Source organism: Pygocentrus nattereri, chromosome 7 (genome assembly GCF_015220715.1).
Source record: "Pygocentrus nattereri isolate fPygNat1 chromosome 7, fPygNat1.pri, whole genome shotgun sequence".
In the NCBI taxonomy this organism is placed as follows: domain Eukaryota; kingdom Metazoa; phylum Chordata; class Actinopteri; order Characiformes; family Serrasalmidae; genus Pygocentrus; species Pygocentrus nattereri.
Genome location: NC_051217.1, coordinates 22,014,208 through 22,037,315, shown reverse-complemented (window position 1 = coordinate 22,037,315; position 23,108 = coordinate 22,014,208). Strand labels below are relative to the sequence as shown.

Genomic DNA, 23,108 nt, shown 5'->3' with positions numbered 1-23,108 from the left:
AAAATAATAATTAAAATTAAAATTAAAATGCCCATGACTTAACAAGACATGAGAATTAGATTTTTAAGCCTTGGCCAAGACTTAGTAAGGCTTTGGAATGAGATCAAGCCTTGCTAAGTAGTGGCCACACATTAAGATTTCATTTCCATGCCTTACTAAGTAGTGGCCACAACTTAATTATCTCATTATCACTCCTTAGTAAGTCATGGCCATGATTTAATTATCTCAATCTCAAGCCTTAGTAAGTCATGGCTGTTCATTAGGATCTCATTCCCATGCCTTACTAAGTCGTGGCCATTTATTAAGTTCTCATTCACACACTTTTCAAAGTTGTGACCATAACTTAATTATCTCATTCTCAAGCCTTAGTAAGTCATGGCCATGGATTAGGATTCCATCCCCACGATTTATTAAGGGCCATAACTAAATTATCTCATTTGCACATCTTAGTAAGTCGTGGCCACGCATTATTTTTATACATACAGGATGTCACCAGCGGGGCACACCTGCCCGGAGCCTTTCCACAGCATCCGGGGAGCAGTTGGGGGTTAGGCGTCTTGCTCAAGGGCACTTCAGTCACGTACTGTCAGCTCAGGGGATCAAACCGGCGACCTTCTGGTCACACGGCTGGTTCCCTAACCTGCAGCGCATGACTGCCCCTAAAGTGGTTCATCAATGACTAAAGGTGGTTTCACTCAAGTTGTATTGCTCAAAGGACCCACCAGCCATCTGCAGTGTGACTGAGTTGTATTTTTACCACCATAGATATTCACTCATCTCAAGATGCAGGAAGAGGTTCAGAGCAGAAACGCATCGTGTAAGCCTCGGATCTACTCAACTCTCAGTCCACTCGAGCTGATGAAGGCCCACTGCTGGACAGCAGAATGACGTCACTGTTGGGGTTTTTTCATGGATGATATCTGCCCTGACAGCATAATGCCTCTTCTGTGTAATGCGATGTCCCTGCTGTGTAAGACTATGGAAGGCTGGCTTATATAGGGGACTACTTGACTAATGAGTTGTGAATCCTTCAGTTTCCCACACTGAGATTAACATAAGTCTATTTAACCCTTTGTTGTGCAGTAGTCCACAGTTATAACACCATTTCAGTTAAAAGGGAAATTCCATGGTTGATTTTTTTTTTTAATGTTCTGTGTAATTAAGTAACAAGTGGTTTGATGTAAAATATTCAGGTTCCTAAAAAGCAGAGTTTTGATGAGGTTTTGGCCTAAAATGTCTTTTTATAGTGGAGGGATGCATTCGGGGAGTTGTGAGGCAAAACAGTCCTCAAAGATTTTTTTTTTTCCACTATTTTGTCATTATCAGCATCACTTATAAAACTCAGAAGACTTGTGGAGGTTCACTGGTGGTTTTCAATAGTACATAAAATGTCTATATTTGTGTTGTAGTCATGGCGACCCCTGGTTCCCATCACCACCACTGTAAAGACATCCGAACCATTTCAACACCAAACCACTCAATGACTTTTTTTGGTTTATCATGACTGAAGTATGCTGAAATTTTTGAAAAGAATGGTGGAGTTTCCCTTTAAGTTGTCAATGTCATGCATCAACTGCGAGATCTACATCACATGTCCCTCAAAACTGCTGCTGCTCAAGGGCCTCTGCTGTATTGCATAAGATTTTCCCTTCACAGGATGTCCACTCCAACAGCATGATGTCTCTTATATATAAGAGCATGGAAGATGGGGCTAATTTGAGGGGCTATTTGGCTAATGAACCATGACTCCTTCAGTCTGATGCACTAAGATAAACATAAGGAAGTGTGTTTAATCCTATGATGACCACCAAGATGTGTATAAATGTCCAGTGATGCAGCTGCAAAATACATAATTTGCTAATCAATTTCACTTTATATCCAAAAGTATTCGCTCGTCTGCCTTCACACTCATATGAGCTTGAGTGAGATCCCATTCTTAATCCATAGGGTTTAATATGATGTTGGCCCAACCTTTGCAGCTATAACAGCTTCAACTCTTCTGGGAAGGCTTTCCAAAAGGGTTAGGAGTGTGTTTATGGGAATTTTTGATCATTCTTCCAGGAGTGCATTTGTGAGGTCAGACACTGATGATGGATGACTAGGCCTGGCTCACAGTCTCCACTCTAATTCACTCTCTGTGCAGGCCAGTCAGGTTCCTCACTCATCCATGCCTTTATGGACCTGCTTTGCGCACTGTTGTGCAGACATGTTGGAACAGGAAGGTGCTGTCCCCAAACTGTTCCCACAAGTGGGGAGCATGAAATTGTCCAAAATCTCTTGGTGCTGAAGCATTAAGAGTTCCTTTCACTGGAACTAAGGGGCCGAGCCCAACTCCTCAAACATAACCCCGCACCATAATCCTCCCTCTACCAAACTTTACACTTGGCACAATGCAGTCAGACAAGTGCCATTCTCCTGGCAACCACCAAACCCAGACTCATCCATCTGATTGCCAGACAGAGAAGCATGACTGGTCACTCCAGAGAACACGTCTCCACTGCTCTAGAGTCCAGTGGCAGCACTTCAACGCTTTGCATTGTGTTTGGTGATGTGAGGCTTGGATGCAGCTGCTCGGCCATGGAAACCCATTCCATGAAGCTCTCTGTGCTGTTCTTGAGTTAAACTGAAGGCCACATGAAGTTTGGAGGTCTGAAGTGATTGACTCTGCAGAAAGTTGGCGACCTCACCATGTGCCTCAGCATCCACAAATAAAGGCAAATAATGCAGGCCAGCTGTTATCCATAATCACAGTATTGATTCACCAATATGTTCTTCATATATTTCAAGGTTCATTTCAGCAGTAATATCAGTACTTTGTCCATACTGTGCAACCATGTCCAGCAATGACATCAGGCAGGCAGGCAGAGGAGGAAAATCTTTGTGGCTGGATTGTTCAACAAACCCAACAGGATTTCTAACATTCAAATTTCTATGCAATACAAGCTCAGCAACACCAACAGTCAAAAGTTGTAAACACAAGTGGAGCAACATAAAGGGCTGCTTCCATAATCATTGTGACTTATTTAGGCAACATATTTTAAGGTTTTAGGTAAACATAACTGATATTAACTCCTTTAAATTTTCAGGCTTAATATGTCCTAAAGCTTATTATTTAGTGGCAAATAGCAACGTTTTTCGTCAGATATAGCTGTGAATAAAAGAAGCCTTAATCTCTGACAAATCAAGACTATTTAACACACTAAAGGGAAATTCATTTTTTTTTAATTTTCTGCATAATTCATTCTGCATCATTCTTCCTTTTTTCACACATGGAAATGTCAGTTTTGATATTGGAGAATTTCATAGATTTTTTTAACTGTCATTTTTTTAATAGTCTCTCTATAATTCCGTCGTTGAGAAGTAAACAAAGTGATTCAGAAATGGTTCAGATGTCTTTACAGTGGTGGTGAAAGGAACCAGGGGTCAGCACAACTACAACACATTTTATTTCCCATCCAAAACCACCAGTGAACCTACATGAGTTTTATGGAATATTAATGATGGTAAAATAGCGATAAATCTAAATAAATAAAAAAATAAAATTTCAGGGAGTGTTTTGCCTCATAACACCCTGCATGTAATCCTCTGCTATAAAAATACATCTTAGGCTGAAACCCTCTCAAAACCCTCAAAATTTTCTTAGGAATCAGACATAATTCATAAATGAAATTCCCACTTAAAGGGCCAATATCATGGATAACTGACTTTCGGTAGCCCACAGAATGTTATAATATCATTTCAGTTAAAGGAGAATTACACTGTTTTTTTGTTGTAATCCTCTGAAAAATTAAGCTGTTAAGATATAAACGTTCAGGCTTTTGCACAGTTTCACAGTTTAATGCCCCCCCCCCGCCTCCCTCCAGGATGCTATTACAAATAATGGTTATAACCATTAATTCCCTTTAAGTGGGAATTTCATTTAGTGTTTTACAATAAAATCAATACAATAAATTTTAATTCACTGGTTGAGATGTAAACTGAGTCATTCAGAGTAGGTTTGGTGTGGAATGGTTCAGATGTCTGCACAGTGGTGGTGATAGGAACCAGGGGTCACCATGACTACAACACAGATATAGCCATTTTATTTACTATCCAAAACCACCAGTGAACCTACATGAGTCTTCTGAGCTTTATATGACATGCTGATGATGACAAAATAATGATGGAGCTGGAAAAAAGTATTTTGCTTCACAGCAGCCTGCATGAAATCTTACCAAAATCTTATCAAAACAAGGTCTCAGACATCATCCAGGGGGCTTTCAGAGGTGGACGTCTGGTTCCTATCACCCCCACTGTGAATAATTCTTTCTAAGGAGGCCACCCAGGTGCTTGTTCAATCTCTTGTCATTTCAAGGCTTGACTACTGCCACTCGCTCCTGGCTGGTCTTTCTGTGTGGGCAATCAGGCCCTTGCAGCTGATTCAGAATGCACAGCATGGCTCGTCTTCAATCTCATGTTCACTCATGTCACACCACTGCTGCCTTCCTTCCACTGGCTTCCTGTAGCTGCATGCATCAGATTTAAAATGCTGATTTGTACAGAGTCAAAAATGGACCAGCCCCTCAATACTTCATGACAATGATTAAAACTCAATCTGTAGTTAGAGCTCTTTGAGCTTCAAGTACAGCTCGGCTTGACCCGTCATCCTTACACAGATGCACTGAAGACAAGCATAAAGACTCTTCTCTGTCCTGGCACCCAGACGGGGGAACATATGTCCACTGGCTAACCGGACAGCAGAGTCCCTCACTGTCGTCAAATGCCAATTGATATAAACAAAGTCATTCAGAGTGGTTTGGTGTGAAATGTTTGATTGTACAGACATGTTTCTATACAAGTTAAATCATCTTAAAATGAGCTTACAACAATCTCAAAGGGAGAAAAGTTGGATATAACTTCTACTTGGCAAGATATTATTTTTGTAGTGTGAAACTGAGTCAGTATGTTCATCATCATCATCGTTATCATCATCATCATCATTAACCGCTTAGTCCAGATAGGGTCATGATAGTAGTTGGGAGAGCAGAGAATCCCAGACAACTCTGTCCCCTACAACTTCCTTCAGCTCATTCCCGGGGCCCCCAAGCTGCTCCCAGGCCAACTTGGAGATATAATCCCTCCAGCAGGTCCTAGGATGACCCTGGGGTCTTGTTCTGGTAGGTCGTGCCTGCTACACCTCCAACAGGCCCACCTCCTACAGTGTAGCCCACCACCCTTTGAAGAAAGCTTATTTCTGCCACTTGTATTCACAATCTCATTCTTTCTGTCATTACCCACAGCTCATGACCATAGGTGAGGGACGGGATATAGACTGACCAACAAACACCACTATAGCCTGGAACCAGCCTGTCCCAGCCTGCGGTCGATCTCACAATCCCTCTTCGTCAACAAGACCCCAAGATACTTAAACTCCTCCACCTGGGGCACGTCCTTTCCCCTTACCTGGAGTGGGCATGCCATGCTTTTCTGGGCTAAAACCATAGACTCAGACTTGGAGGTGCTGATCTAGTCAGTGTGTTGTTTCAGTGAAATTCACAACTCTGTCAGATTTACTTCATACATGTTTGTCTGATTAATGTAAACTTGTTGAGTAAAACGCAGTATATTCCCCATTCCCCATTGGCTCCTGGGATCATCTATTAATTCATTTGTTGTTATTCACCCTCTTTGTCTTGTCTTTCCCTGTATCTTTCACTGTGTGTGCTTATGTTTATACGCTGCTTTGCTGCTGAGCCAACATTGTTGTTGGCTGTAAGTACAAGTTAACATGTGCCCCACTGCAGAGTGTTATACTGCAAAAGCTCAGTAACACAGTAATAGCCTAGAATGATGTAGATCTAACTTAAACCAATTAACATTTTCTGCTTTAACTAGTAGAACATAACCGTGTTTAATTTGAGAACATATTACTCAACTAAGCATCTGTAATGATCTGGTCTAATGTTGCAATAACAACAAATGTATTCTCATTTTCTTAATTTTACAGTGGTGCTTCAAAGTTTGTGAACTCTATATTCCTGCATATATTTGACCTAAAACTTTATCAGATTTTTACACACGTGTACCAAATTAAAAAAATGAGACAAAAATATTAGATTTGGCCATTTATTTACTCAGGATAATGATCCAATATATCATATCTGAGAGCAGTAAAAGTATATGAATTAGGGGATAATTTGAAGGTAAAATTTTAGTCAGATGTTTTCAATGGGATAGCGATCAGGTGTGAGGGATCTATCACAGTCTGACCTTCACAACTCATGTTTGTGGAGGTGTTTCATGGCAAAGCAGATTTCTGAGGACCTCAGGGGAAGAGTTGTTGATGCTCATCTGGCTGGAAAAGGTTGCAGAAAAGAAGAGTTTGGACTCCACCAATCGCAGTCAGACAGATTGTGTACAAATGGAGGAGATTCAAGACCATGGTTACTTTACCCAGAAGTGGTCAACCAAGAAAGATCACACCAAGAGCAAGGTGTGTAATAGTCTGCAAGGTCACAAAGGTTGGTTTAAAAATGTGTCCCATCCGTGAAACATGGTGGTGGTAGTATCATCGTTTGGGCCTGTTTTGCCACATCTGGGCCCAGACGGCTTGGCATCCTTAATGGAACAATGAACTCTGAATCATACCAGCAAGTTCTAAAGGATAATGAGCTGAACCTCAAGAGAATGTGGGTCATGAAGCAAGACAACGACTCTAAGCACACAAGTCATTCTACCAAAGAATAGCTAAGAATAAAGTTAATGTTTTGGAATGACCGAGTCAAAGTCCTGACCTTAATCTTGTAGAAATGCTGAGGACCTCATTTGTCCCATTTGTTTAATTTGGTTCTCTTTATCTACTGTTAGGACTTATGTGAAAATCAGATGAAGTTTAAGATCAAATTTCTGCAGAAATGTAGAAAATTCTAAAGAGTTCACAAACTTTCAAGCACCACTGTAAGTATTCTGAAGCAGGAAAAAGGGGATGGGGTATTAGTGGATCAGCAGGGGAGGAAAGCAGAAAATAACAAACAGAACAAAACTAAACTTCAATTTAGGGAAAACTAACTCACCTACTAAACAGAAGAAAAACTATTACAATGATTAACCTTACTAAGTTTACGTATTAACTAAAGCAAACCCGGAGAAACCCAAGACAAAGAAAAATAACCCTCTCTCACCGTTACAGAGATTATATACCAGAGTTACATCTCTGAGCAGCCACGTTAGCTCAGTGTTTACAGCCCACTTCAATAAAAATGCCTTATCAACAAACCATAAGCTATCTTTATGAAAATCTCAATAAACAGGCAACACAGCAATAATGAGCTGTGCACTGACATTTAAGCTCTTACACAGACAGAGCTCTCCGACTGAAGATCCTTCAACAACTGATCGGAGAACCAAGAACAGAATGAAAACCTCATCAAAAACAAAGCTCCGCTTCTTCCTCTTGGATGCGTCTTGGTGATGCCAACTAGTGCAGCCACATCTCTGCAAAGCAGTATGGGAGAGAAGACAGACACAGAAAACAATGCACATTATGACCCATGGAGTCATAACAGCATTTTAAAAGGTACTTAACACAGTTGTGCGGATCCACTTGGGAACATTTTTAAGTCAATTCGATGCTTCATTTTTAACGCTCCGATAATAAAATACAAACTTTGAGTTCAAGTCTTCTCAAAGACACACAGAGTGCACTGTAAAAAATGTCTCATCAGATCTACCTAAAAAACTGGGGGCAGTCGTGGGCTGGAGGTTGTGGTGTTTCACTGCACGGGTGGGTTAAATGCGGTGAAATTTCCCCACCGTGGGACTACTAAGGGTCACTTGCAGTAACAAGCAATTGAACTAGTTACTTTCAACTAAAATACTTTGAAAGAATCATTCATTTATCAATATCAAGTATTTATTTAGGTTGAATAAAACTAGTTAATCCTCATGTGGTGTTCAGGTCTGTGGGATATATTTTCAATGTTTACTAACATTAGAAATTGATGTGATTTATTATTATTTCAACCTCAGATTCTTGGCCTTTGCTCATTTTCTGTGAAGAACATGAACAATACCTCATTTTCAGTGTCTTCACTCTGTTCACCCCCCACACATTTATATTACACGTGTGGTGCTGGGCTGAACCCGTAGGGAGTAAAAGTGTGGAGGTGCTGTGTCCTTCTCTCTGTTCTCCTCCTACATGGCCTGCAGTGTGTGTGTGTGTGTGTGTGTGTGTGTGTGTGTGTGTGTGTGTGTGTGTGTGTGTGTATAGGTGTGCGTGTGTGTGTGTGTGTGTGTGTGTGTGTGTGTGTGTGTGTGTGTGTGTGTGTATGTGAGGGTGGACAACATGGACAGGCTGCTGACTGGCTACGGCTGCTAAAGAACCCTATGCTGGACATATGTGATATTTTAAACATCTGCTATATTTATATAAGTGTTATGGCTGTATTGAATAAAAAAAAAAAAACACCACATCAACACCACACAAGGGTTAATTTACTTGTTACCACATTAAAAATATTTTTAGGTAGATCTGACAAGCCATTTTTTACATTGTAAACAATGCCTGTTGCATGATTTTAATGACAATTAAAAGTCTTTATTTAAACTGACAACAAAATCTAAGTGACAGAGATGATGTCACTGTGAGTGACAGATGGAACGTCAGGGTGTGCAACAGAGAGCAGCACAGCTTAGAGCTACAGATCGAGCAGCGTCCAACCTCCACCTGAAGAATTAGCAGTTAGCAGGCTGTCAACCACCATTACATCTCACGCCTCTCTCTTATTTTATTTTCTATTTCTCTCTTTCTCTTTCTCTCACACGGATACTTTCTCAGTCCACTCACCATGGCGCCTGCCCAAGAACATGCTCTCCAGGCACTGAGTTCGGAGCTGGCCCGGCTGGACCGGCAGATCACCACCATCCTGAAAAAGCAGGACAAGCTCCTTTGGCAGAAGTCGCAGCTTGAAGCTGCCTGGGAAGTTTCCCCTTCTGTGGTTGAGCCAGCCTTGTCTCAATCTACACCAGGAGGCGCTGTTCTCGCGCCAGCCCCACATGGACCCTGAGAATGCCAGTGCAGCAGAAGTCCTTGCAGACACCCAAGCTGATTTTTACCTCCTGCAACTGCTTCGCCACCCTCAGTTCATCGCCTACGCCTTCACCTACATCTCGGACCTCGGCACCTGCCTTAGCGCCTCGGGCCTCGTCACCCACCCTAGTGCCCAGGACCTTATCGCCCACGCCAGCACCTCGGCCCTCTACACAGACTGCCCAACTGAAATGGTATTTGTAGCTCTATTGCCCGCCATATACAAGTAAAAGGTATAAACAACCATTCCACTGTCTCTTGTTTTCCAAGTGCTCATGTTTTAGCCTGGGCTACGTGGATAACTGGTCTTCGTTTTCGGAGCAGCCAGCACTTTACCAGAGGGATGGGCTTCGCCCTAGTCATCTGGGATCTGTTGTCCTGTTACGGAACATCAAGAGAGCCATCCACAGACTACAAAGTGAATGCCACATAAGTAGTGGCAAAAATAGAAATGTTATAGCTAATAATGTTAATTTTACTGTTCAAAATAAGGCGAATGCTAGCACTTATATGGTAAATATAGCAAGTGCTTATAAAAATACCGATCCTATAAATTCTAATGCTCATAGCGCAAACTGCCTTGAGACGCCACATAGGTTGCTCTCATTGAGACTGTGTCTGTTCCCCGAATAAAGCAAAGCATCAAAAGCCTCTAAAAGTTTGCTTTAGTAGCTTGATTAATATCCGACCAGTTATACCAGTTTGCAATGACCGCACCTTTGGTCTAAAACTAGGACTGCTTAACATAAGATCCCTTACATCTAAAGTCATCACTGTAAATTAAATTATTACCGATCACGATTTTGATGCTCTGTGCCTCACAGAAAAGTGGACCCAATTAAAAAAACCTTAGTCCAAATGAAGCCACTCCCACAGGCTACAGCTATGCTCATAGCCCTCGTTTAAGCGGCCAGGGTGGAGGTATAGCAACCATCCACACTAAAGCTTTAGACGTGAGCCAGAAAGTAGGCTACAAATTCTCTTCTTTCAAAGTTCTTTTACTTAATATACTTGACCAAGGAACAAATAAAAATTCCTTTCCACTAATTACAATCTTCAGGCCACCCGGGCCATATTCTCAGTTCTTAATAACGTTTTCAAATAAAGTAATAATTGTCTGAGATTTTAATATCCATTTTGACAATCCACAAGATGCACTAAGTAAGGCATTTATATCTAACTTAGACTCCATAGGTTTCACCCAAAGGGGCTCACAACCACACTCAAGACTGAATACTGACCTTTGGTGTAGATATATAGATATATATATAGATAACTTTCTGCCCCAGAGTACAGCAGTCTCAGACCATATATGAATATGTGATAATATCTCATATGAATTTTGCTTTAGTGGTAATGCACGTTCATCACAATGCTATTGTGTTAAGTGAACTATAACTTCCTCTACAGCTGGCAGCTTTGTCAGAAAACTTCTTCACCTATCAGCTTCCATCCACCTGGTCAGCTGTCCATCCAATTCTACCGAGTTAGATATTAGGACCAAGTTCTTAGAGGATACATTTAGATCTACTCTAGGTTATGTGCCTCCAATAAAAAGTAAAATCGTACAACAGAAAAAAACTCGCCCCTCTGTATTTTGATCATACTCGAGACTGCCAAACAATTAAGAACTCTGATCACTATAACTTTGTTAATATAAACAGTGAATCATCTGTCCTCACAAAAGTAAAGCATGGTGCTCCACAAGGATCTGTTTTAGGACCTACATTATTCACAATACATATGCTACCATTGGGCATCATTATCAGTAAACACGGCATACATTTCCACAGTTATGCTGTTGACACTCAGTTATACATTATATTTCCAAAAGTATTCACTCATTCACCCATCCAAATAATTGAATTCAGGTATTCCAATCACTTCCAATAACTTCCACAGGTGTATAAAATCAAGCCCCTAGGCCTGCAGACTGCTTCTACAAACATTAGTGAAACAATGGGTCGCTCTCAGGAGCTCAGTGAATTCCAGCATGGTACTGTGATCACTGTGGAACAGTCCAGTCCAGTCGTGAAATTTCCTCACTACTAAATATTCCACAGTCAACTGTCAGTGGTATTATAACAAAATAGAAGCAATTGGGAATGACAGTAACTCAGCCATAAAGTGGTCGGCCACATAAAATGACAGAGCAGGGTCAGCAGATGCTGAGGCGCATAGAGGTCGCCAACTTTCTGCAGAGTCAATCACCTCCAAACTTCATGTGGCCTTCAGATTAGCTCAGGATAGAGAGCTTCATGGTTTCCATGAGTTTCCATGGCTGAGCTGCTGCATCCAAGCCTTACATCACCAAGCACAATGCAAAGCGTGGAATGCAGTGATGTAAAGCGTCACCACTGGACTCTAGAGCAGTGGAGACGTGTTCTCTGGAGTGACCAATCACGCTTCTCCGTCTATCAATCCAATGGATGAGTCTGGGTTTGGCGGTTGTCAGGAGAACGGTACTTGTCTGACTGCATTGTGAGAAGTGTAAAGTTTGGTGGAGGGGGGATTATGGTGTGGGGTTGTTTTTCAGGAGTTGGGCTCGGCCCCTTAGTTCCAGTGAAAGGAACTCTTAATGCTTTAGCACCAAGAGATTTTGGACAATTTCATGCTCCCAACTTTGTGGGAACAGTTTGGGGACGGCCCCTTCCTGTTCCAACATGACTGCGCACCAGTGCACAAAGCAGGTCCATAAAGACACGGATGAGCGAGTCTGGTGTGGAAGAACTTGACTGGCCTACACAGAGTCCTGACCTCAACCCGATAGAACACCTTTGGGATGAATTAGAGCGGAGACTGTGAGCCAGGCCTTCTCGTCCAACATCAGTGTCTGACCTCACAAATGCACTTCTGGAAGAATGGTCAAAAATTCCCATAAACACACTCCTAACCCTTCCCAGAAGAGTTGAAGCTGTTATAGCTGCAAAGCTGCAAAACGTTCTATATGATGAACTGAATATGTTTGCATTCATTTTGTTGTGAAAAAAATGAATCTTTTCTGTTTATTCTGAGTATAAATATTGGGAAAGAAGAACATGTATGAATGACACTCTCATCATAAACACAACACATCTTTAAAAGTTCTACATTAAAGCAATGTCTGCACAAGTGCAATGAGACATATTGCAAAATATACGGACAAAAGTATTGGGACACATACAGTGGTTTTTATGACATCCCATTCTAAACCCATAGCCATTACTATGGAGTTGGTCCTCTTTTTAGTTATGTCAGCTTCTATTCTTCTGGGAAATTGAGATACATAAGCTTCTCTGCATACTTCTGCATACTGCATACTCTGCAAACAGCTCAGTTTCGCTGCTGGACTAAGAATAGTCCACCAACCAAAAATATCCAGCCAACAGCGTTCTGTTGAATGAATCCACCAATCAAAAAGTATCTGCTCTGTGAGGGTCCATGGGGGTCCTGACCACTGAAGAACAGGGTAAAAGGGGGTAAAAAAGTATCAGAGAAACAGATGGACTACAGTCTGTAACTGTAGAACTACACAGTGCAGCTATACAGTAAGTGGAGCTGATAAAATGGACAATGAGCATAGAAACAAGGAGGAGGTCAGAATGTTATGCCTGATCGGTGTATGTGGAGGTTATTTAACCCCTTAAATGACCAGGTCCCACCAGCAGGCCCAAAGTTTTATTTCACACTTTTATAACGTAAGAATAGCTCAGCCAGTTTGCATTGAAGTTCCTGTAGTTATTAAATTATAAGCCTTAGTATATAGTAAGCCTGGGATTTTCTGTGGCTTAAAAGGATCTTTATTGGGAAACATGCACATCTCTCTTTTAATATTTTATATCCCTTTCCTTGTTTTTATTGTGCCTCAAATTTTGAAATGAGTTCTAAGCATTTAGACATCAATTAGCCACCATAAATGAACTCATAAAATAATCCTCTCTATGTCTGCACAGTTCGTTCTAGGCATTGAGCTATTTTGGAAACATTCAGCGCTCTGACCTTTCTTAAATGGCATAATTTTGGTTGGAAATATGAATTATTCTGTGGAACAAATGACTGAGCACTCTCTGTCAAGCTGGAAACAGACGGAGCCACAGCCACACTGAACAATTACTGAACCAAATGAACGTCACTGTCATAAGAAAACCCCTTAAGTGCGTTTTTATTCTTTCATTTTTTTAACTCTTTATTTCGTTTGAAAATGCCAGCTGCCTTTTTACGCTTCCTGAAAAATGTAACTACCCACCTTATTTTTCATGTGGCCACTGTAACTCAAGATTATGACTGAAATATCTTGCTGAGGAAGGAAGTGTCATTCATTACTATTTTACCTGAGCCATGGAAAATATGCTTACTTGGCAAGTTATCATTTCATGTCCCATTAAATGTGTGTATAGAGCTTCTGGGAGATTGTACACTTTGCAATTCTTACTACAAGCCAAAACTGAAAGTATTATAGGAGCATAAACATTTTAGATTAGATTTAGTGACCTTTATTAGTCCCACAATGGGGGAAATTCACCTCTGCAGTGTAACCCATCCATGCAGTGAATCACCACATACACACTAGTGAATACACACACTAGGGGGCAGTGAGCACACTTGCCTGGAGCGGTGGGCAGCCCTATCCACAGCACCTGGGGAGCATTTGGGGGTTAGGTGTCTTGCTCAAGGGCACCTCAGTCATGTACTGTCAGCTCAGGGGATCAAACCAGTGACCTTCTGGTCACAGGGCTGGTTCCCTAACCTCCAGCCTACAACTGCCCCATTTCAAGAAAGCGCAACTTCAATGAGCATATGAACATGACTGTTTGAAAAAGTGAAGCTATTGTTGAGGGCAGGGTCTGGAAACAAGGGGGCAGGACAGGGAAAGAAGCAAAACAAAAGCACAGGGACAAGATCAAAACCGAAACAAAAGCACAGGGATGACTGAGAGCGGCCAATTGTGGCAATTTGCATGCCCAAATTGTAACACAAATTATTCAGTAACTGAATGAACTGGATTTTTCTTTTGTAAAAGTTTCCCTTAAGTTAACAGAACATATGTTTTATGATCTTCACGTATCAATATATACTTACAATTTACTGCTGAAAGCCAAAAATCTCAGACGCTCTTTGTGTTATTTTATAAACGTAATGTTTACAGAGCAGATCACTGAAGAGACGCTGTCTGTTTATAATTTATAGCCAAGAGTTTTGGGGAAAAATGGGTCGACTTTCAGTAGAAAAACAAACTGAGTTCAGCTTCTTTTATTGTAAGGGTTTAAAATGACATCACCATCTATTTGAGTGGAAAGAAGAGTTACAGCCTCATATGACGCCCAGTTTCTGAATGCAGCTTATGAAATATGAAAGTTATGAAAGTTAAGTACACTTTATATTCTTTTTATATTTGGATATATTCTGTTCTTATTAGAATAGGCTGAGCAGATAAACAGAAAGCTAACAGGTTAATGCTCCAATAATAAAAATACAAACTTCAAATTCAAGCCTTCTCAAAAGGAGTTACTTAAACTGAGACATACAAAGTAAAGAATATTGTCACTTTTCAAAGGAAAATGTGTATCTCCATTTTTTCAATTTTTCTCTCCTACACCATTTGAGCACAGCAGCTGCCGTTTATGTTGTGTGAAAATTTCATGATGAATGGACCAAAAGAAATGTTCCAAAAACACATGGAATAAAATCTTTTCACATTAACTTCCACTGAAAGTAAAGAATGTTTTTGGCCTCTCCTGTAAACTTAGTGTGTTGGAGATACTTGTTTTTCTCTGGACAGTGATCATAAATTACCTGCATGACTTTAATGAGCTTAAAAAGTTTTCATTTACACTCACAGTAAAATTCAGCTTATAAACCAAGTGAGGAGTGTTATCTTCAACTAGTTAAAAAAAAAAAAGCAAATGAACAGATTTTTACCTGAATTGTTGCTGTGTAATTGCATTGTTCTATGGTTTTATACTTGCACATAAGAGTGGAACAAAATGAATAAGCTCAAATGAAATTATGGTAACAATTTCTATGAATGTCAAGTTTGTAAGCATCTATAAACACATTCATAGCATGTAATAATGCATTCATAAGGTGTCATATACATGTATATATATATGTGCACCACCGTTAGCCTGGCACTAACTCAACGCTGCATATCTAATAGAATGCTAGCAGAAATCAGCATTACTGAACTGTAGTGTAGTGATACAGAGTGAAGGGTTCTAGCACTTAATATTAGAACCAGTGAGGGAACAAATTACAGTGACAGCACTCTAGTATCAAATATAACATGTTATCAACACTACATATAATGCATTATGTTAACATTTTAAAATATATAATAAACATAGCTAGAAAGTGTAATTCAGTGTAATTCATTTTTATAAATATGTATAACCATGTTTATAATGCCTTATGAATGCATTATAACATGTTATGAATGTGTATATAAATGCTTAAAAACATGGCATTCATAGAAAGTTTTACTGAAATGACTTCATTAGTGTGAGTAATCTGTGTGGGCTGTGAATAGAAAGCTGTCTGACTAAACTGTTTCCCTCATGCAGGTTCAGGTTTCTTGACAGATCGATTACAGACGTCAACACAAAATGATTCATTGCAGTATTAAAGATAGTTTACATTTTTATTTACTTTATACCTATATAGTATATCCATCCATTTTCCAAGCCGCTTCTCCGTCAGGGTCGCGGGGGGGTGCTGGAGCCTATCCCAGCAGTCTTCGGGCGGAAGGCAGGATACACCCTGGACAGGTCGCCAGTCCATCGCAGGGCAGACAGACAGACACAGACAGTCACTCACACACACACTCACATTGTAACATGTCCAATTGGCCTGACTGCATGTCTTTGGACTGTGGGAGGAAACTGGAGAACCCGGAGGAAACCCACGCAGACACAGGGAGAACATGCAAACTCCACACAGAGAGGACCCTGGTTGCCCGGCCGGGGAATCGAACCCAGGCCCTCCTTGCTGTGAGGCGACAGCGCTACCCACCACGCCACCGTGCCGCCCTACCTATACAGTATATAGATATTCTATATCTATATACTGTCTCCAAAATGGTAACTTTACAGGAGAAGGAAAAAACCTTCCCTTTTTTAACCTTCTTTACTTTGGATGTAAGTCAGTGTAATCAGACTTTTTTCATTTCACACAATTTCTTTTGGTCTCTTTATCATGAAATGTATGCGCAATGTAAAGAGCAACAGGAATATGGCAAAATTGGACGTACAAGGTTTTGTTCCGACAGCAGTGATATATAGATTGTGTACACTTCACACATCATGTCCATAAGCCACTCAAAGCATCATGGGGCGCAGGAATAAGGTGGATGAAATTTTAGGAAATCAAACCTTTCAAGGATTTTTAAAAGGACACTTCAACCATAACCAAACATCTAACCAGCAATACATCTACTGTAAACATGCCTACTTACTTCTTACAACAGTGATGTACCTTCACATAAGAAAGAATTTACAGCATGAATGCTGAGAATGGAGAGACAATGTCCCGGTTTCTCTGGTCTGTCTCTGTCCTTTTGTGTTCCCTGGCCTTGTTCTTTTGTTGTTGTTTTGGTTTCTGTCTCCGCCCCTCTTCAGCCTCCTTATTATCTTTCTCACCTGTGTGTAGTCTGTAGTCCCACCCTCTCTTTGGTCCCAGGTGTTCCTTCTTTCATCTCAGTGTATTTATAACCTTGTGTTTGCTTAGTCTGTTTGTCTCGCATTGCCTTTGTGACCGCATTTGTGCTTTGTAGTGCTACTTTAATTCACCCCTATGTAGCTTTTTTCATTTGTTTCATTTGCATTATGTTTCATTTGTTTCATCATAGATATCTCTGCTGTGGTCACTTCTGCTAATCAGTTCATGGACTTCAAATCTGATGTAAATTCTAGCCATTGCCTGCTTCCACAGCGCCTACCAGAGCTCTAAAGAGCACCAGTGAATTGGTTCCTTCTGTCTTCTCACCTGCGGCTCAAGCCACTCCTATCCTTCTGCCTGCCTGTGATTTAAGCCTGGCTTCCGAGTGTCTTCTTTCAGTGGTGGCCTCCTAGTGTCCTGTTACAGTGGTGGCCTCCCAGTGTCTTCTTCTAGTGGTGGCCTCCAAGTATCCTGTTCCAGTGGTGGCCTCCAAGTGTCATGTTCCAGTGCTGACCTCCCAGTGTCCTATTCCAATGCCGGCCTCCCAGTGTACTGTTCCAGTGCTGTCCTCCTGCCAGCTACCCAGATTTTCCAGTTCCCAGTTCCTTTCAGACCTAACTCCCAGTTTTCTGCCTTGTGTGGCCCACAGTTTTTTCTTCTTCTGTGTCTGTCTTGTTTCCAGTCTCTAGTCTTGCTTCAGTCCTTGTCACTGTGTACGTGTCAGTTCCTGTGTTACTTTGTCCCTGTCTGTGTTTCTGTTCCCGTTCCAGTCAATACCTCTGTCCCTGTCCTGGTAACCATATCTATCTCGCTTTATTTCAATTTTCAGAATACCAAAAAAGAAAAGAGCTTGACATTGTAACGATAGAAAAGCCTTTTTGGAGCTATATAGAACCCTTTTCAAAAAGTTCTACATAGGACCGTCTACAGCATATTCTCCATCCCTCTGAACAACTTCATAAGCAAATAACCCTTTAATCATGCTAGGGTTGTTTGAGTGTTCACGGCTCCATATAGAATCATTTTCTTTATTAAAGAACCTCTGAAGAACCATCATTTTTAAGAGTGTAGTGAAATCTACACTTGAATGTTTACTCCCTCACTCAGAGCTGAAAGTGTGGTCGCAGTTCCTAAACAGAGGGAGCTGAGAGTTCAGGACTGATAGTGTGAGGTCTGAAGTTGTGGTGCAGACATTACTGAACAATCCCTGCTTTTTAATCTGGCTTAATAGGTGCTTATTAATGTTTTATTATTAATTGATGAACCCTGCATAAGACTAAGCTTGTTGTAAAGTGATACCTTTTTCCTTACTTTTAACTTTTAACTGACTCCAGCCAGACTGAAGCTGTTTCAGGACAGAGAACGAAATGAGTCCAGACAGAGGAACAGAATGACCACAGCTGAGTTTCTTACCTCTAAACCCACCACACACACACACACACACACACACACACACCTTTAGGGCTGATAGGGCCATTCTGCAGGCAGCCTGTGTGTGTGTGTGTGTGTGTGCGTGCGTGCGTGCGTGCGTGCGTGCGTGCGTGCGTGCGTGTGTGCGTGTGTGTGTGTGTGTGTGCGTGTGTGTGTGTGTGTGTCTTTGATTCATGGCCCGCGCCAAACACTCTGACAGCCTCCCTCTGCTGTCTCTTTACATCCTTTCCTCTCATACCTCCCTCTCTCTCTCTCTCTTTCTCTCTCTTTCTCTCTCTTTCTCTCTCTCTCTCTCTCTCTCTTTCTGTCTCTCGCGCTCTCTCTCTCTCTCTTTCTGTCTCTCTCTCTGTCTCTTTCTCTCTCTCTCTCTCTCTCTCTCTCTCTCTCTCTCTCTCTCATACACACACATACACACACACACATGCTTTCTCTCTATTATAACCTCATTGATGGTGTGAACTATGTTTGCTGTTGGAGGGATGGGGTGGAGGGAGGGGCGGGTCTGGAGGTTTGTGAGCCTGATGAACAAGCTGGATTTTTAGTGAATTTCTAACGTGACGTTTCTCTGATGTGTATCATTTCTGTTTGTATTAAGTGCAATATTTTGATTTCATGATACATAATGTAAAATAATATAAAATAATATAAATATAACTACATAAAGCTTTATAATTAAATATGCATAAACGTCAAAGTCTCTTTCTTTCTGTCTCTGTGTGTCTCTCTTTATCTATTCTGTACCATCTGTCTCTCTCTTTCTCCTCATCTCTTTTGCCATCTCTCTCTCTCTCTCTCTCTCTCTCTCTCTCTCTCTCTCTCTCTCTCTCTCTCTCTCTCTCTCTCTCTCTCTCTATCTCTGACAGTGTTTCTCAGGTCTGCTCCAGGGTCAGTCGTGTCCTGCCTGTGTGATGAAGCCTCGGTTGAACTCTGTGTGTGTGTGTTGGGGGCGGTGGTAGGGAGGTGTGTGTATGTGTGTTTGGAATGTTCTTCTCACCATCTGTTTCTCTGTCTTTGTCCTAACTCTATCGTTCCTTTTAATTCTTTAAAGCTGGGATCCACCATGTGAGTGTGACAGAGCTTTGTTTGATGTATATGTGTTGGTTGTGTGAATGTGTGTGTGTGTGTGTGTGTGTGTGTGTGTGTGTGTGTGTGTGTGTGTGTGTGTATGTGTGTGTGTGTGTGTGTGTGTGTGTGTGTGTGTGTGTGTGTGTGTGTGTGTGTGTGTGTATGTGTGTGTGTGTGTGTGTGTGTGTGTGTGTGTGTGTGCTTCTGGTCCCTCAGTGAGGAACAGAGGACACTCACAGCTGAGGTGTCACTCTGAAGTTGCACTGAAATAACAGTATATAAGACTGGCAACGTCACCATAGTATGTATCTATCATTACGTACATAAATAAAATATATATGGGATACATTATTAAATATAGGTACCTATGTAAATCATATATATATATATATATATATATATATATATATATACATACATTATGAATGAGAAATGGTATCATTAAATGTTGGTACCTACCTATATAGTAAATAGTAAATATAAGACATATTATTATCATTACTCATATGGGATGTATGATTGGTACATACAGGGACCTACATGTATACAAACCATGTGGGAAATTCTAATGCGTGCTCATGTTCATCATGTTTCCTCAAGTTTTAGCTTATCTAAACACACGTATTTGGCACAGTTTGCATACAAACTTTCACACACTTCTATGATTCCTCAGATTTCACATCCTGCATAACAGCATGTGTGTGTTCTACCTGTTTATTTTCTACAAAATGCATAATTTACTCCAAAAAGTAAAAGAAAATAAAGGATTTTCTGAGTGAAAATAAGTATATTAGCATATCCTCTAGAAGAAAAACTTGAATATGGCATTTTTTGTGCATAATTCCTATTTATTTAGTCAGTTTAACAAATTAAGTAAATAAATAAATAAAGTGTCATAGGTTTTGCCCAGGCCACATTTCATGTTTTATTTTTCCTCATTATATTACTATAATTATTACATTAAATTCAACCACAGTAGTTGTGTTTTAACCCCTTAAAATCTCAGGCGTATTACATAGTAAGGCTCCTTATTCAGTAACAACAGGGATTCCCGTGTAAACTGGTTGAGCTATTCTTAGGTTATAAACTGTGTATTAAAATTCTGGTCATTTAATGAGTTAAAATGCGCACAAGTGTATAAATGGTGTGTTAACTTATTCACATGTAGTAAATCAATGCAACAAGTGTGCCCAAACTGTCTCTGCCCAGACTGTCTCTGCCCAAACCATCTCTGCCCAGACTGTCTCTGCTCAAACTGTCTCTGCCCAGACTGTCTCTGCCCAAACTGTCTCTGCCCAGACTGTCTCTGCCCAAACCATCTCTGCCCAGACTGTCTCTGCCCAAACCCTCTCTGCCCAGACTGTCTCTGCCCAGACTGTCTCTGCCCAAACCATCTCTACCCAGACTGTCTCTGCCCAAATTGTCTCTGCCCAGACTGTCTCTGCCCAAACCATCTCTGCCCAGACTGTCTCTGCCCAAACCATCTCTGCCCAGACTGTCTCTGCCCAAACCATCTCTACCCAGACTGTCTCTGCCCAAATTGTCTCTGCCCAGACTGTCTCTGCCCAAACTGTCTCTGCCCAGACTGTCTTTGCCCAAACCATCTCTGCCCAGACTGTCTCTGCCCAAACCATCTCTGCCCAGACTGACTCTGCCCAAACCATGTCTGCCCAGACTGTCTCTGCCCAAACTCTCTCTGTCCAGATTGTATCTGCCCAGACTGTATGTGCCCAGACTGTCTCTGCCCAAACCATTTCTGCCCAGACTGTCTCTGCCTAAACTGTCTCTGCCCAAACTGTATCTGTCCAGACTCTATCTGCCCAAACTGTCTCTGTCCAAACTGTATCTGGCCAGACTGTCTCTGCCCAAACCATCTCTGCCCAGACTGTCTCTGCCCAAACCATTTCTGCCCAAACCGTATTTGCCCAGACTTTCTCTGCCCAAACTGTCTCTGTCCAAACTGTATCTGCCCAAACTGTATCTGGCCAGACTGTCTCTGCCCAGACTGTCTCTGCTCAAACTGTCTCTGCCCAGACTGTCTCTGCTCAAACTGTCTCTGCCCAAACTGTCTCTGCCCAGACTGTCTCTGCCCAAACCATCCCTGCCCAGACTGTCTCTGCCCAGACCATCTCTGCCCAGACTGTCTCTGCTCAAACTGTCTCTGCCCAGACTGTCTCTGCCCAGACTGTCTCTGCCCAAACCATCTCTGCCCAAACCATTTCTGCCCAGACTGTCTCTGCCCAGACTGTCTCTGCCCAAACCATCTCTGCCCAGACTGTCTCTGCCCAAATTGTATCTGCCCAAACGGCTTCTGCCCAGATTGTATCTGCCCAAACTGTCTCTACCCAGACTGTCTCTGCCCAAACCATATTTGCCCAGACTGTCTCTGCCCAAACTCTCTCTGTCCAGATGGTATCTGCCCAGACTGTATCTGCCCAGACTGTCTCTGCCCAAACCATTTCTGCCCAGACTGTCTCTACCTAAACTGTCTCTGCCCAAACTGTATCTGTCCAGACTGTATCTGTCCAGACTCTATCTGCCCAAACTGTCTATGTCCAAACTGTATCTGCCCAGACTGTCTCTGCCCAAACCATCTCTGCCCAGACTGTCTCTGCCCAAACCATTTCTGCCCAAACCATATTTGCCCAGATGTCTCTGCCCAAACTGTCTCTGTCCAGACAGTATCTGCCCAGACTGTATCTGCCCAGACTGTCTCTGCCCAAACCATTTCTGCCCAAACCGTATTTGCCCAGACTTTCTCTGCCCAAACTGTCTCTGTCCAAACTGTATCTGCCCAAACTGTATCTGGCCAGACTGTCTCTGCCCAAACTATATCTGCCCAGACTGTCTCTGCCTAAACTGTCTCTGCCCAAACTGTATCTGTCCAGACTGTATCTGTCCCGACTCTATCTGCCCAAACTGTCTCTGTCCAAACTGTATCTGGCCAGACTGTCTCTGCCCAAACCATCTCTGCCCAGACTGTCTCTGCCCAAACCATTTCTGCCCAAACCATATTTGCCCAGATGTCTCTGCCCAAACTGTCTCTGTCCAGACAGTATCTGCCCAGACTGTATCTGCCCAGACTGTCTCTGCCCAAACCATTTCTGCCCAAACCGTATTTGCCCAGACTTTCTCTGCCCAAACTGTCTCTGTCCAAACTGTATCTGCCCAAACTGTATCTGGCCAGACTGTCTCTGCCCAAACTATATCTACCCAAACTGTATCTGCCAAAAACCTCTCTGCCCAGACTGTCTCTGCCCAGTCTGTATCTGTCCAGACTGTCTGTGCCCAAACTGTAACTGCCCAAACCGTCTCTGACCAAACTGTATCTGCCCAGACTGTCTCTGCCCAAACCGTCTCTGCTGAGACTGTCTCTGCCCAGACTGTCTCTGCCCAAACTGTATCTTGCCAGACTGCATCTGCCCAGACTGTATCTGCCCAGAATGTCTCTGCCCAAACCATCTCTGCCCAAACTATATCTTCCCAGACTGTATCTGTCCAAACCGTATCTGCCAAAACTGTATCTGTCCAAACCGTATCTGCCAAAACTGTATCTGTCCAAACTGTATCTGCCCAGACTGTATCTGCCCAACTGTATCTGCCCAGACTGTCTCTGCCTAAACCGTCTCTGCCCAAACTGTATCTTCCCAAACTGTGTCTTCCCAGACTGTATCTGCCCAAACCGTCTCTGCCCAGACTGTCTCTGCCTAGACTGTCTCTGCCCAAACCATTTCTGCCCAAACCATATTTGCCCAGACTGTCTCTGCCTAAACTGTCTCTGCCCAAACTGTATGTGTCCAGACTGTATCTGTCCAGACTGTATATTCCCAGACTGTATCTGCCCAAACTGTCTCTGCCCAAAACGTCTCTACCCAAGCTGTATCTGTCCAGACTGTCTCTGCCCAGACTATAA

The 23,108-nt window shown here is 42.0% G+C and overlaps 2 protein-coding genes across 2 annotated transcripts in view; one reads left to right on the top strand and one right to left on the bottom strand.

Annotated features, from left to right (window-relative positions):
* LOC119263721 (adhesive plaque matrix protein-like) overlaps positions 1–9,035 on the bottom strand; it is a 12,078-nt gene extending 3,043 nt beyond the window's left edge. Inside the window, exon 1 of the mRNA XM_037540205.1 lies at positions 8,825–9,035. Coding sequence (XP_037396102.1) covers positions 8,825–9,035 — 211 coding nt within the window. The remainder of the gene's footprint in view (positions 1–8,824) is intronic.
* Positions 9,034–23,108, top strand: LOC119263720 (adhesive plaque matrix protein-like). Its single transcript, XM_037540204.1, has 6 exons — positions 9,034–9,293; positions 20,405–21,757; positions 21,874–22,131; positions 22,248–22,490; positions 22,578–22,775; positions 22,862–23,108. The coding sequence occupies exons 1-6, from the start codon at positions 9,034–9,036 to the stop codon at positions 23,106–23,108; spliced, it is 2,559 nt and encodes an 852-aa protein (XP_037396101.1).

What these genes read in the sequence shown, in the direction of transcription:
- LOC119263720 (XM_037540204.1), top strand. Translation starts at nt 9,034, where the DNA reads ATGGACCCTGAGAATGCCAGTGCAGCAGAAGTCCTTGCAGACACCCAA. An exon ending in AAACTGTCTATGTCCAAACT is followed by an intron (nt 21,758 to 21,873) that starts GTATCTGCCCAG and finishes GTCTCTGTCCAG; the next exon opens with ACAGTATCTGCCCAGACTGT. An exon ending in AAACTGTCTCTGTCCAAACT is followed by an intron (nt 22,132 to 22,247) that starts GTATCTGGCCAG and finishes GTCTCTGTCCAG; the next exon opens with ACAGTATCTGCCCAGACTGT.